The sequence below is a fragment of the Chiloscyllium plagiosum genome, chromosome 5, assembly GCF_004010195.1.
Source record: "Chiloscyllium plagiosum isolate BGI_BamShark_2017 chromosome 5, ASM401019v2, whole genome shotgun sequence".
Taxonomy (NCBI): Eukaryota; Metazoa; Chordata; class Chondrichthyes; order Orectolobiformes; family Hemiscylliidae; genus Chiloscyllium; species Chiloscyllium plagiosum.
In genome coordinates, this window is record NC_057714.1 from 19088866 (window position 1) to 19103965 (window position 15100).

Sequence of the window (15100 nt, forward strand, 5' to 3'; positions counted from 1 at the left end):
CATAGCATTGGGCTCACTGAGTAATCTGACCTCTTCGTAAACATTGATACAGTTTGGGATTCACTTTTGGATCATCATCTAGTTTAAATTTACCTCGGTCTGCAAAGCTTAAAATAATAATGTTGTAGAAAGCAACAAGATCTATCTGACACTTCATGTTCATTTGATGCTTCCATTCTGCAGTCTTCAAAACAATAGTGTGAAATAATTTTCCTCCTTTAAACTTGACTTTGCCAATCTGCTGTAAAGGTGCAAATTGAATCAGCTGAATCTTCAGCCAATGTCTCTAGCAATCATCTTCATTGGATTTAATATCTAGTTTGTCTTCCATCTAGGTAAACATGTGCATGCAAAGTTACAGTTAAAACTCTGTTTTCCCCACATTTGGCGTGTTTTCTCTTGTTTAATGTGATGATCTCTGTAACATTTTAACTTATCCCTAACATTAAGTCTTGACCTTTGTGCTGACCTTCTGTTGCTTTTCTCCTCATTGCTGCATTTAAAATGATTGGATGACTTTTCATAATCGTGCACAGGTTTGAGCTGTTCCTCCACAGTGGACAATTTTGTGTGTTCTTGCGCGTATGTGTTGTAGCTATTGATCTACAGATCTTCTGTACATGTTCAGAGCTTGTTGAGAATCCGATTGTGTTAGCAGGCACACAGTAACACTAGGATCTCTTACGTCTAAGGTAATTCTGTCTGTGATGATATCATCTTTCAGGTGCCTGAATTCACAGGATTCTGTGAGCTCTGTTAATGCTATCAGATACCTATCAATGTGCTCCTTTTATCTTGAACTCTAAAGTTTAACTCATACTGTTCATACATATATGTTCAATTTAGACTCAAAGTATGTCTTTAACGCTTTCAAAATTTCAGCAATCTGTATTTTCCATTCTTCAGAGATTTAGGTTGGAAAACACTTTGAACCAGCCTCCAATGATAATAAAAATATCTGGTTTGTCAATTAAATCTGTACCAATCTTACATTTTGGTAATTATGAAAAGAATGTCAATTCTGTTTCATATCTGCCTTCCTTTCAGATGGTAGGGGGATGTTTGTAACTATTATGCGATTCCCACTAATTCAGTTGAAGCCCACTTTGTTTATTTTTGCTTTTCCTTGGCATTTCCATGGCATTTTAGTAGCATTCAGCAACTTTGCTAGATGTGTGTTTTTAGTAATTGTGCTTCTAATCAATTCTTCAAAACTCAATCTCAGCTCTATTTCTACAGTCACTGTTTCATAGTCATAAAGTACAATATTAATTGTATTCTTCCTTTATCAGAGCTGACTGTAAGAAGACTGCCTACAATAACTACCTCATTGCATAAGTCATATGACTATGGCAAGCTAAAAAAAACATTAGCACAGTGTTGCATTTCCACCTAAAGATGTGATATTGTTTCATGCTGTAAGTGAGCTAACTCCAGTAACATATGCTGTGAAACAGTTGTAAATAAATAATATGCCAGTGAATTAATGGAATATGAATTATATCCATTGGTCCTTTGTTGTATGTTAATTTTTACACCATAGGGCCATTGTTTTTAATTGCAAATATGTGGATCCTCATAAACATACCCTACAATCCCAACACCCTTTACAACTACTGCCCGTTTCCAACATTCCTTTCCATTGTAAGGTTTCAAAAAAATTGTTGTCACCTAATTCTGTAACAACCTCTCACACCAGTTCCTATTTGAATCACCAGTTTGGTTTAATACAATCCACAGAAATAAGGCTACTCTGGTCAAAGAGACGAATGATCTATTATGTGTGACTCCAGCCATGTTCATCCACCTTGACATCTCTGTAACTTTTGGCCTGGTCATCTCCACTGCCATTTGTCCACTGTCCATCTAGATCATATAATTTTGTCACCACCCATCTCAACAGAACCCATATTTCCTTCTTCTCCTCCTATGCCTTCTTTGTTATCTCTGATATGCTCTTTTCCCCATGTTATCTACATGTTGCCCTGACAACTTTATTCATAACGAAGAATCATAGAATCATAAAATCCCTACAATGTGGAAACAGGCCATGAGGCCCAACAAGTCCACACCCACCCTCCGAAGAGTATCCCATCCAGACCCACTCCCTAACTCTATTACTCTACATTTCCCAAAATAATGCACCTAACCGAGAACATCCCTGAACTATGGGCAATTCAGCATGGCTATTTCACCAAACTTGCGCATCTTTGGACTGTGGGAGGAAACTACAGCACCCGGAGGAAATCCACGCAGATATGGGGAGAATGTGCAAACTCCACACAGACAGTCACCCAAGGCTGGAACTGAACCCAAGTCCCTGGCGGAGGCAGCAGTGCTAACCACTGAGTCACCATGCTGCCCTGTCATTTTTCATGTATATAATAGCAAGGCATAGTTTAACCTCACCACTACCTTCGATTTCAGATGTGACACAATACTATTTAATTGCCTGTTGCATGTCAATTCTAGATGTGCCAGAACCTACTTATTCTGCAATTGCAAGATTTAAGCCAGTCAATAATGCTCACAAGAAATGCCAAATATTAGTACGAATTCCATCCTTCTTCCTAAATAGCGATTTAAGCTCAGTTCAATGGTATATAACTTTCCTGCACTGTTTATTCCTCAGCCCAGCTTTCCATTTTCAGAAATATTGTATTTTACCACCCTCATCACTACTGCTTAAAGCCTTTTTAATGTATTTGTTTAATCTCCAGTCTTGATTCATCAAATGTCCAATTTACCTGCTCAACCTTTGTGAAAAGCATAACTAAACTACTAAATATGCTAGAAATCTGAAATAAAAACAGAAAATATCAGAAATACACAGCAGGTCAAGTCATATCTGTGGGAGAACCTGGCTGCAAAATGTAAATAAGTCTAAAAAACCCATAATAATGACAGCTGGGTTCATTTATGTGAATTACTTTGCTTCTTTTTGGTCACCCAAACATGTTAGGGGAGTCTTGTGCATTAAAATTTTGGTTCAGCCATTTCATACATGTGTCCATAGTTCTAGCAATATCTAAAATCATAGAAAGTTAAAACTCCATGAAGTTTATTAGGTGCAGATAAGTCAGGATGTTAAGACAAATAATAAATGAATATGGGTAAAATGGTGGGCATTGTCCCAAGTTATCATGCAAATGTTCTCCTTTGTTGAATCTTTTGCATAACTAATGCCTTGAATGGTCACACACACTTCAAGGCATTCCCTTACAGGGCCCTGCATCTCTCACGGTGGTCTGTCCATGTCTTTGGAGAGATCTTCATCAGAGAACTCAATGTTATTCTGCAGTTGCTTTACCCAGGGAATTCCTTTTCTGCAATTCCAGATTGCCAGCACAATGCACAACCACTATCAGGGACACTCTGGCTGAAGCATACCCCTGATCTGGTAAGGAAACTAGACCTCTACTTCATCAGACCTACAGCCTGCTTGATGATAACCCCTGTTGAGCCATTGTTGCCACTGTATCCTGCCATTGTCAGATATCCAGATAGGTATCAGAAAACATCCTTTCAAAGCTCCTCAAGTCTGGCATCTGGGAATTCCTCGACGTATATGATTCCATATGGTCAACTAATTAGTAAAGTTAGATTACATGGGATTCAGGGAGGGCTTGCCAACTGGATACAAAATAGGCTTGATGGTAGGAGACAGAGGTTGGTGGTGGAGGAGGGTTGTTTCTCCAGGCTGGAAGCTTACCACCAGGTCGGTGCTGGGTCCACTTTTGTTTGTCATTTATGTTAATAATTTGGATGAGAATTTAGGAGGGGCATAGTTAATAAGTTTGTGGTTGACACCAAAATTGGTGGTACAGTCGAAGGGATTACAAAGGGATCTTGATCAATTGGGCCAATGGGCTGAGGAGTGACAGGTGCAAGTTAATTTGGATAAATAGGTATTGCACTTTGGTAAAACAAACAAGGGCAGGACTTATACAGTTAATGGTAGGGCCTTGGGTAGTATTGTCAAACAGAGAGATCTGGAGGTTCAGGTACAAAGTTCTTTGAAGGCTGTGTCACAGCTAGATAGGGTGGTTAAGAAGGTATTTAGCATGCTTGCTTTCATTGCTCAGACCTTTGAGTATTGGAGTTGGGACATCAAGTTGAGGTTGTATAGGACATTGGTGAGGCCACCTGACGTACAGTTCTGGTCACTTTGCTCTAGGAAGGATATTATTAAATTGGAGAAGGTTCAGAAAAGACATTGCCAGGACTGGAGGGTTTGAGTCATAGGGAGAGGCTGGACAGGTTGGGACTTTGTTCGCTGGAGTGTCAGAGGTTGAGGGGTGACCTTATTCAGGTTTCTAAAATCATAAAGGGGATTGATACGGTGAATAGCAGAGATTGTTTCCCTAGTGTGGGGGAGTTCAAAACTGTGGGAGAGTTGGGAGAGTGGCATATCATTAAGGTGAGAGGAGAATGATTTAAAAGGGACCTGAGGGGCAACTTTTTCACACTGAAGGTGGTTTGTGTATGGAATGCACTGCCTGGGGAAGTGGTAGATGCAGGTACAGTGCCAGCATTAAAAAGTCATTTGATTAGGCATATGAATAAAATAGGTTGAGAGCGATATGAGCCAAACATATGCGAGTGGGACTAGATCAGTTTTGGGAAACTTGGTCTGCGTCAATAAGTTGGACCAAAGGTTCTGTTTCCATGCTGCATGACTCTGTAACTCTACATGTAAGTCATGACTCCTGCCTAGGATCTGGCACCTACCTGCGGTGTTGCACACCAAATGGAAGTTAATTGAGTGAAAATCCTTTTTATTAAGGAATGTGTACAGCTGGCCTGCTGGCGCCTTTATGTTCAGATGCGGACAGTCTATGATTTAATGTATTCTTGAGAAGCCTGTTATTGCAGCATACTCATATTATAGTGTTCTGAAATGAGATGATGTCAGGAAAGCGATCCAACATCATTGCACAAGCAATTATGTCAGCTCAGATGAAGGATGGACCTATCCAGACAAGGTCATATTCAGCAATCTTTCAGGGTGAAGAACATTTGGCAGAACAGAACACTCTGACAACAGATGATCTACAAAAATTCCAACATTTTAAAAGTCCATCAGTTGCATCCTAAATGCACACAAAATCTCATTAATCCTTTCCTTTTTACCAAACTAAATGACATTGGTTATTTACCCCTCAATTGTACGTTCTTTCACTGTAAATCCTTCCATAACCTTGTTTCATTTTACCACTGTAATACCTTCAGCTATTACAGACCTGGCTGCATGGTCCAGTCTTCCTTCGACAGCTGACTGTGCAATCTGCTCTCCACTATTAGTGGTAACGCCTCAGGTCACAGAGTCCTACAGCACAGAGACAGGTCCTTTGGCCCAAACTGGTCCACGCCAACCAAAATATCTGTCCACGCTAATCCCATTTCCCTGCACTAGGTCCATATCCTTCTAATCCTTTTCTATCCCTATGTTTGTCCAAATGTTTTTAAAATGTTGTTCATATATCCATCTCAACAACTTCTGCTGGCAGCTCATTCCACATGCGTACCACTTTCTGTGTAAAAAAGTTGCCCTAAGGTTCCCTTTTATTCTTTCCCTTCTAACCTTGAACTGATGCCCGCTAGTCCTTTATTCTCAACCCTGGGAAAAAGACTGAGTGCATTCACACTATCCATACCTCTAATGATCTTATACACCTCTACAACGTTCCCCCCTCAAACTCCTACACTCTAAAGAAAAAAATCCAGCTTGTCCAACCTCTCCCTATAACTCAGACCATTGAGTCCAGGCAACACCTTTATAAATTTCTTGGGCATTCTTTCCAGTCTAATAACATTCTTCCTATAACAAGGTGACCAACACTGAACACAGTACTCCAAATGTGGCCTCACCAATGTCCTGCAATACTGCAACATAACTTCCCAGTTTGTATACTCAATGCCCTAACTAATGAAGGCCAGAGTGCCAAAAAGCCTTCTTCACTGCCCTGTCTACCTGTGACTCTGCTTTCAGAGAACTGTGAACCTGAACTCCAAGATCCCTCAGTTCCACTACAATCCATAAGGACCTACCGTTAAGCATGAAACTCCTACCTTGATTTGACTTTCCAAAATGCAAGACCTCACATTTATCTATGTTAAACTTCATTTACCATTTCTCGGCCCTCTTCCCCAGCTGATCAAGGTCCTGCTGCAATTTCTGATAACTTTCCTTACTGTCCACAATACTGCCTATTTTAGTGTCATCTGCAAACTTACTAATCATGCTTTGTACATTCTCATCCAAATTATTGCTATAAATAACAAACCGTAATGGACCCAGTACCCACCCTGAGACTTTCCACTGGTCACAGGTCTCCAGCCAACAAGCATCCTTCCACTATTACACGCTGCTTCCTAGCATTAAGCCAATTGTGTATCCAATTTGCCAGCTTGCCCCTGGATTCCATGCGTTCTAGCCTTCCAGAGCAGCCTACCATGTGGAACATTATCAAAGACCTTAATGAAATCTATAAAGACTACGTCTACCACCCTGCCCTCATCAACCTTCCTGGTTACTTCATCAAAGAACTCTAACTAATTTGTGAAGCACGATCTCCCACTCACAAAGCCATGCTAACTACTCCTAATCAAACCTTGTCTTTCCAAATGCATGTATATCTTGTCCCTCAGAGTCTTCTCAAGTAATGTACCCACCACAGATATTAAGCTTACAGGTCTATAGTTCCTAAGCTTTTCTTTGCAACATTTCTTGAATTTTGGCCCAACATTCTTTACCCCCCAATCTTTCAGGACTTCATCCGATGCTAACAATGATGCAAAAATATCAGCCAGGGCCCCTGCAATTTCTTCTCTAGCCTCTTGCAATGTTCTTAGATATACCTGGTCAGGACCAGGAGATTTATCCACCTTCATACGTTCTAATACATCCAAAACCTCCTCTTCTGTGATTTGGACCGTCCCCAAGATATGACCACTACCTTCCCCAAGTTCCCAAGTCTTCATATCTTTCTCCATGGTAAACACAGAGGAGAAATATTCATTGAGAACCTTGCCCATCTCCTGTGGTTCTACAGATACATGTCCACTTTGGTCCTTGAGGGGTCCTATTCTCTCTGCAGTTATTCTTTTTCCTTTAATATATTTGAAGTACCTCTTTGGATTCACCCTAATATTCTCAGCCATGGCTATCATGTGCCCCCTTTTCGCCCTGCTGATTTCCATCTTCAGTAAATTCCTATATCCCCTATATACCTCCAGGGATTTCCTTCATTCCAGTTGCCCTGAGTCACGTCTCCTTCTTTTCTCTGGTCAAAGCCTCAATATCTCTCATCCATGGTTCCCTATTCCTCCCAACCTTGCCTTTCATTGTCACAGGAACATATAGACCTTGAACTCTAGCTATCCACTTGCCAGAGATCCCTTTGCCTACAAACAAACTACTCCAATCAACCCCTGCAAGCTCCTATCTAATTCCATCAAAATTCACCTTGCTCCATGTTAGTACTTGAACCTGTGGACCAGTTCTGTCCCTCTCCATAATTATATTAAAATTAATAGAACTATGGTCACTGATCCCAAACTGCTCCCCCATTGTCACCTCCGTCAGTTAACTTGTCCTATTTCCCAAGAATAGATCAGGTTTTGCTCCTTCCTGAGTAGGACCCTCTTTTACTGCTCAAGGAAACTGTCTTGAAATCACTAAACACATTCCACCCCATCTAAGACCTTAACACTCTGGCAGTCCCAGACAACCCTATTGCTCCCACTTTCCTTGCATATTTGTTCCTCCAATTCCCATTGACTATTTGGGGGCCCAATAACATCACCATCCCCTTCTTATTTCTTAGATCTACCCACAAAGCCTCACTAGATGATCATTCAGTTATTTCATCTCTATTGCTGTGATATTCGCCTTAATCAAAAACGCAACTTCCCCTTCCCTCCTTCCACCACCTAATGCACCTGTACCCTGGCACATGAAGCTGTCAGGCCTGTCCCTCCCTTAGCCATGTTTCTGCAATGGTTATAATATCCCAATCCCACGTACCCATCTATGCCCTGAGTTCATCAAACTTACCTGTCAACTTAAATGCAATTTAATCCAAATGGCAATCCTTGCTCCCTGTCATGTCCCAGCTGCTATCTCTTCGACCTACTATTCCTGATTACTGAATTTCCTTTGAGCCTCACACTTGCCTCCTTGCTGTTGAAAATCCCAGTCCCCTGCCAATCTAGTTAAACACTACCTTGCAGCAGCAGCAAACCTGTTTGCCAAGATATTGTGCCCCTCCAGTTCAGGTGCAACCCATCCCTCTTGAACAGGTCACTTCTGCCCCAGAAAACATCCAAATGATCTAAACATCTGACTCCACGCCCCCTGTACAATTCTTTACCCACACATTCATCTGCCATATCCTCCTGTTCTTACCCTCACTATCACATGGCACCAGAAATAATCCAGAGATTGTCACCAACAAAGTCCTGGTTTTTAACATTTTTCCTAGCTCTCTAAAATCACTCTGCAGGACCTCATTCCTATTTCTACCTGTCATTTGTGCCAACGTGCACATTGACTTCTGGCTGCTTCCCCTCCCTCTTGAGAATGTTTTGTATCTGCTCTGAGACATCCTGGTCCCTGGCACCAGGGAGGCAATACACCATCCTGGATTCCCGTTTGCAGCCACAGCATTGTCTACCTGTTCTCCTTACTATGAAATCCCCTATCACTAAGGTCCTGTTTACCTTTACCTTTTCCCACTATGCCCAGAGCCGATCATAGCGTCATCAACCTGGCTACTGCTGCTTTCCTTGAACGGTCATCCCCCCAACAGTATCCAAAATGGTATACTTGTTTTTGAGGGGAATGGCCACAGGGAACTCCTGCACGTTCTGCCTATTCCCTTTGCTTTTCCTGGTGGTCACCCAGCTACTCTCTGCCTGCATCTTAGGTGTGACCACCTCAATAAAACCTATGAAGCAGTCAGCATCCGATATCCAACTGGACGCATTCAGTCTGACTCAAGATTGGAATACAGACAGACTCTAACCTCACACCTTTAATACATTGCCTTAGCTGAGATGTCACTTTTTAAAAAATAAAACCTTGTTATCCCAAGAATGTGACTTAAAAGAAGTTCTGGGATTTACATATTAATGAAACAAAACCTGCAACCCATTCTAAAAGACGAAAGACTTAACAGCAATCTAAATTTGTTCAATATGTCGTTTTAATTGCATGGCACTGCGATCTTTTGCTACAACTTCTGTCTTATGGTCCTGCCCCATTAGTTACCTGATGAAAGAGCAAGCTAGTGCTCCCAAATAAAGCTGTTGGACTATAATCTGGCGTTGTGTGATTTTTAAGTAGTGTAGTGTGATTTTTAACTTTGTCCAACACCGGCACTCCTTATACTTCGTACAGCATTTCAAGTGCCTCATCCTATCGCACCCACATTAAAGAATAACTTTTTACCAAAGTGCCTTGCATGTTGCGACGTTGCCTCTCAGAAGACGTGTAACTATATACCGCTGTTTCAGTTCCCACTTGGCTACAGCTGGGCTAGCCTCAGCCACATCCTTCCTCCTGCCAATTGATTGGCGGCTTGTGCTGTCCGTCAGAATACGGTAGTTGCTCAAAGTGAAAGCAGCAGAAAGCTGCAAACGTTAGAGAGAGCGGTAGAATGGGAGTTTTCGGCACCAGCGGGAACATTAACTCCACTCTTCCAGGTAAACGCTACTTCTCTACTCCCTGTTAGGAAGAGCACATCGGTATAGTAGTCGGTTGTGTTAGCTTTCGTCTTACTCTGTGAAAGAAGGGGATTCCTTTGTGGGGGAATACGCTTTCCTCGCTTATTTCAAACCTTTTGGGTTTTTAAGGTGCATTTGCTTACATAACGCAGATTCACTGAGAATGTGACTGGTACCAGCTGGATGCGATATTCGTTAAGTAAATAAGCTAAAGGAACAGTAAGTGATTAGGTTGTGGAAAAGAAAAAATAATCCATCTAGAATCCAGTAAAGATAACCTTTAAAATAAAATCTTTGAAATTTCATACATTTTTAAACACCACCCAGACCTTTCTAAGTTAAGACCTTTTTTTTTTAAAACATATTTCTCAGCAGTTTTATGTATTATTCCCTTGCTGGTTTTCTTTTCCTGTCACCAAGTTGAAGTTTTACAAAAGTAAAACACCTTACTTTTGTTGTGGTCATGATCCCTTCATGACCTCTGTCCTGCCAATTCCCATAATTGCTCCAGTGCCGCACCCTTACAACAAACTTTCTGCTTCTTTGGATATGATCTCTGAATTAAACCAAGGTGATGTCCTTCTGAGGTGGACATAAGAGATACTGTGGTTGACCTCCCACGTTTTCCACTCAGTAAACTTGATTAGAATCCCTACAGTGCGGAAACAGACCATTTGGCCCAACAAGTCCACACCAGCCCTCAGAAGAGTAACCCATCTAGATCCATTCCTCTAACCTATATTTACTCCTGACTAACGTGGAGAAAGGATAGAAATGGAGAGGTCTAGGAAGGGGAGTGAGGAGTCTGAGACGGTCCAGGTAAATTTGAGGTCGGGGTAGAAGGTGTTAGTAAAGTGGATGAACTGCTCAACCTCCTCGTGGGAGCACGAGGTAGCGCCGATACAGTCATCGATGTAGCAGAGGAAAAGGTGGGGGGTGGTGCCAGTGTAGCTGCGGAAGATGGACTGTTCCACATATCCGATGATAAGTCCTTCCTCCCTACCTTTTATCTTAGCCTGCTTGGCACACCTTCCTCATTCCTGAAGAAGGGCTTATGCCTGAAACGTCGATTCTCCTGCTCCTTGGATGCTGCCTGACCTGCTGCGCTTTTCCAGCAACACATTTTTCAGCTTCTGACTAATGCACCAAACACTATGGGCAATTTAAACATGGCCAATTCTCATGAACTGCACATCTTTGGACTGTGGGAGGAAATCCATGCTGACACAGGGAGAATGTGCAAACTCCACACAGACTGTTGCCCGAGGTGGGAATCGAACCTCGGTCACTGCCACTGAGCCACCTTGCCGTCCCAACTTGAGGTCATCCAACACTTGTAGTTCATGTTCTTACTTGCCTTTTCACCTTTTCACTTTTCATTTTGTCTCGCTGTCTATTATTGGCTCCCAGTCAAGTAAAAGTTTTATAAAATCATGAGGGGCATTGATAGGGTAAATAGACAAGGTCTTTTCCCTCGGGTGGGGGAGTGTAAAATTAGAGGGCATAAGTTTAAGGTTAAGAGGGGAAAGATATAAAAGGGACCTAAGTTGCAACTTTTTCATGCAGATGGTGGTGCGTGTATGGAATGAGCTGCCAGAGGAAGTGGTGGAGGCTGGTACATTTACAACATTTAAAAGGCATCTGGTTGGTTAGATGAGTAGGAGGGGTTTAGCAGGATATGGGCCAAATGCTGGCAATGGGATGAGACTTATTTAGGATATCTTGTTTACATAGATGAGTCGCACCAAAAGGTCTGTTTCTGTGTTGTACAGATCTATGATTAGTAACTTAAATGCTTAACATTGTTTTCAATTCACTTCATGGTCTCACCTTTCACTATCTTTTATAATCTCCTCCAGCCTCGCAAGTTTCAATATTTACAATCAACTTACAGCAATCGCTAGAGCCAATTGGCCTGACCTTGTTACTGGTAGGATTTTAGAGTCCATTATTAAGGGTGACATTGCAGAGTACTTGGAAGTGCATGGTAAAATAGGATGGAGCCAGCACGGCCTCATTAAAGAGAGGTAATGCCTGACAAATCTGTTAGAATTATTTGAGGAAGTAATGAGCAAATTAGATGAAGGAGAGCCAGTGGACATAGAACAGTACAGCGCAGAACAGGCCCTTCAGCCCACGATGTTGTGCCGACCATTGATCCTCATGTATGCACCATATGCATGTGACCATATGCTTGTCCAGCAGTCTCTTAAATGTCCCCAATGACCTTGCTTCCACAACTGCTGCTGGCAACGCATTCCATGCTCTCACAACTCTCTGCGTAAAGAACCCGCCTCTGACATCCCCTCTATACTTTCCTCCAACCAGCTTAAAACTATGACTCCTCGTGTTAGCCATTTCTGCCCTGGGAAATAGTCTCTGGCTATCGACTCTATCTATGCCTCTCATTACCTTGAATACCTCAATTAGGTCCCCTCTCCTCCTCCTTTTCTCCAATGAAAAATGTCCGAGCTCAGTCAACCTCTCTTCATAAGATAAGCCCTCCAGTCCAGGCAGCATCCTGGTAAACCTCTGAACCTTCTCCAAAGCATCCATATCTTTCCTATAATAGGGCGACCCAAACTGGACGCAGTATTCCAAGTGCGGTCTAACCAAAGTTTTATAGAGCTGCAACAAGATCTAACAACTCTTAAACTCAATGCCCCTGTTAATGAAAGCCAAAACACCATATGCTTTCTTAACAACCCTGTCCACTTGGGTGGCCATTTTAAGGGATCTATGTACCTGCACACCAAGATCCCTCTGTTCCTCCACACTGCCAAGAATCCTATCCTTAATCCTGTACTCAGCTTTCAAATTCGACCTTCCAAAATGCATCACCTCGCATTTATCCATCTGCCACCTCTCAGCCCATCTCTGCATCCTGTCAGTGTCCCGCTGCAGCCGACAACAGCCCTCTATACTGTCAATGACACCTCCAACCTTCGAGTCGTCTGCAAACTTGCTGACCCATCCTTCAATCCCCTCATCCAAGTCATAATAAAATTTACAAACAGTAGAGGCCCAAGGACAGAGCCCTGTGGAACACCACTCACCACAGACTTCCAGGCAGAATATTTTCCTTCCACTACCACTCGCTGTCTTCTGTTGGCCAACCAATTCTGTATTCAGACAGCTAAGTTCCCCTGTATCCCATTCCTCTTGACCTTCTGAATGAGCTTACCATGGGGAACCTTATCAAATGCCTTGCGGAAGTCCATATACACCACATCCACAGCTTGACCCTCATCAACTTTTCTAGTCACATCCTCAAAGAACTCAATTAGGTTTGTGAGGCATGACCTGCCCCTCACAAAGCGTGTTGACTGCATTTAATCAAGCCATGCTCTTCCAGATGGTCATAAATCCTATCCCTCAGAATCCTTTCTAACACCTTGCAGACGACAGACGTGAGACTTACTGGTCTGTAATTGCCGGGGATTTCCCTATTTCCTTTCTTGAAGAGAGGAATTACATTTGCCTCTCTCCAGTCCTCAGGTACGACTCCAGTGGAGACCGAGGATGCAATGATCTTCGCAAGTGGTGAAGCATTTGCATTTCTCGTTTCCCAAAGCAGCCGAGGACAAATCTGGTCTGGGCCTGGCGACTTGTCAATCTTAATGTTTGACAAAATTTTCAGCACATCAATTCCTCTATCTCTATCCATTCCAGCATGCACACCTGCTCTTCAAAATTCGGAGATGCTGGTGTTGGACTGGGGTGTACAAAGTTAAAAATCACACAACACCAGGTTATAGTCCAACAGGTTTAATTGGAAGCACACTAGCTTTCGGAGCGACGCTCCTTCATCAGGTGATTGTGGAGGGCTCGATCGTAACACAGAATTTATAGCAAAAATTTGCAGTGTGATGTAACTGAAATTATACATTGAAGAATTGATTGTCTGTTAAGCCTTTCATCTGTTAGAATACTGTGATAGTTTCACTTCTTTCATGTGTAAATCACAAAACCCTTTTTTTAAAGTTGCATTCTCGGATTAGCTGTTAACAATGGTGATAGCTAGACGATATGTTGAAGGTGTTAGCCCCCTGTGTTCTCTGTCTATGACCTGTTGTTTAGATTGATTCTAATCTAAAAAGTGGGATAACAGAGTATCACAGCTATTTATGTTATACATTAAGGATCTGGATGAAGGAATTGAGGTTATTGTTGCTAAGTTTCCAAATGAAGCAAAGAAAGGTGGAGCGACAAATGGTGTTGAGGAAGTGGGGAGGCCGCAAAAGGACTTGGACATATCTAGATGAGTGGGCAAAGAAGTGGCAGGTGGAATACAAAATGGGAAAGTATAAGGTTGTGTACTTTGGTGGAAAGAATAGAGGCATGGACTCTTTTCTAAATAGGGAAAGGCTTTGGAAATCTGAAGAACAAAAGAATTTGGAGTCCTAGCTCAGGACTGTCTTGAGGTTAACATGCAGGTTCATTTGGCAGTTAGGAAATCAAAGCTGAAAATGTGTTGCTGGAAAAGCGCAGCAGGTCAGGCAGCATCCAAGGAACAGGAGAATCAACGTTTCGGGCAGAAGCCCTTCTTCAAAAGCAATGTAAGCATTCATTTCAAGAGGGTGAGAGTACAAGAGTAGAGACGTACTGGTGAGACTGTATAAGGCTCTGGTTAGACTGCATTTGGAATATTGGGAACAGTTTTGAGGCCAATATCTAAACAACGATGTACTAGAAATGGAGGGGGTCTAGAGGAGGTTTAGAAGAATGATGCCAGGGATGAAGGGCTTGTCATATAAGGAACAATTGAGGACTCTGGACCTGTACTCAATGGAGTTAAGATTGAAGAGGGGAATCTGATTGAAACTTACATGACACTGAGAGGCCTCGCTTGAGTGGATGTTGAGAAGATGTTTCCATTGGTAGGAGAGACTAGGACCTGAGGGCACAGCCTCATAATGAAGGGATGACTCTTTGGAACTGAGATGAGGAATTTCTTCAGAGAGAGGATAGTTCATCTATGGAATTCGTTGCTGTAGAATGTTGTAGAGGCCAAGTATATATTTATTGCATTTAAGACAGAGATAGATAGGTTCTTGATTAGTAAAGTAATCAAGGATTGCTAGGAGAATGGATTTGAGAAACACATCAGCCATGATTGATTGGCAGAGCAACTTTGATAGGCTAAATGTCCTAATTATGCTCCTATATCATAGGGGCAGCACAGTGGCTCAGTGGTTAGCACTGCTGCCTCACAGTGCCAGGGACTCTGGTCAATTCTAGCCTCGGGCGACTGTGTGGTATTTGCACATTCTCCCCGTGTCTGCATGGGTTTCCTCTGGGTGCTCTGGTTTCCTCCTACAGTCCAAAGATGTGCAGGTCAGGTGGATTGGCCATGCTTAAATTGCCCATA

At 42.4% G+C, this 15100-nt stretch overlaps 1 protein-coding gene across 1 annotated transcript in view; it reads left to right on the plus strand.

Moving 5' to 3' along the window:
* Nucleotides 1-9606: 9606 nt before the first annotated feature.
* LOC122549738 (inactive ubiquitin thioesterase OTULINL-like) overlaps nucleotides 9607-15100 on the plus strand; it is a 45111-nt gene continuing 39617 nt past the window's right edge. Inside the window, exon 1 of the mRNA XM_043689661.1 lies at nucleotides 9607-9708. Coding sequence (XP_043545596.1) covers nucleotides 9663-9708 — 46 coding nt within the window. The 5' untranslated portion in view covers nucleotides 9607-9662. The remainder of the gene's footprint in view (nucleotides 9709-15100) is intronic.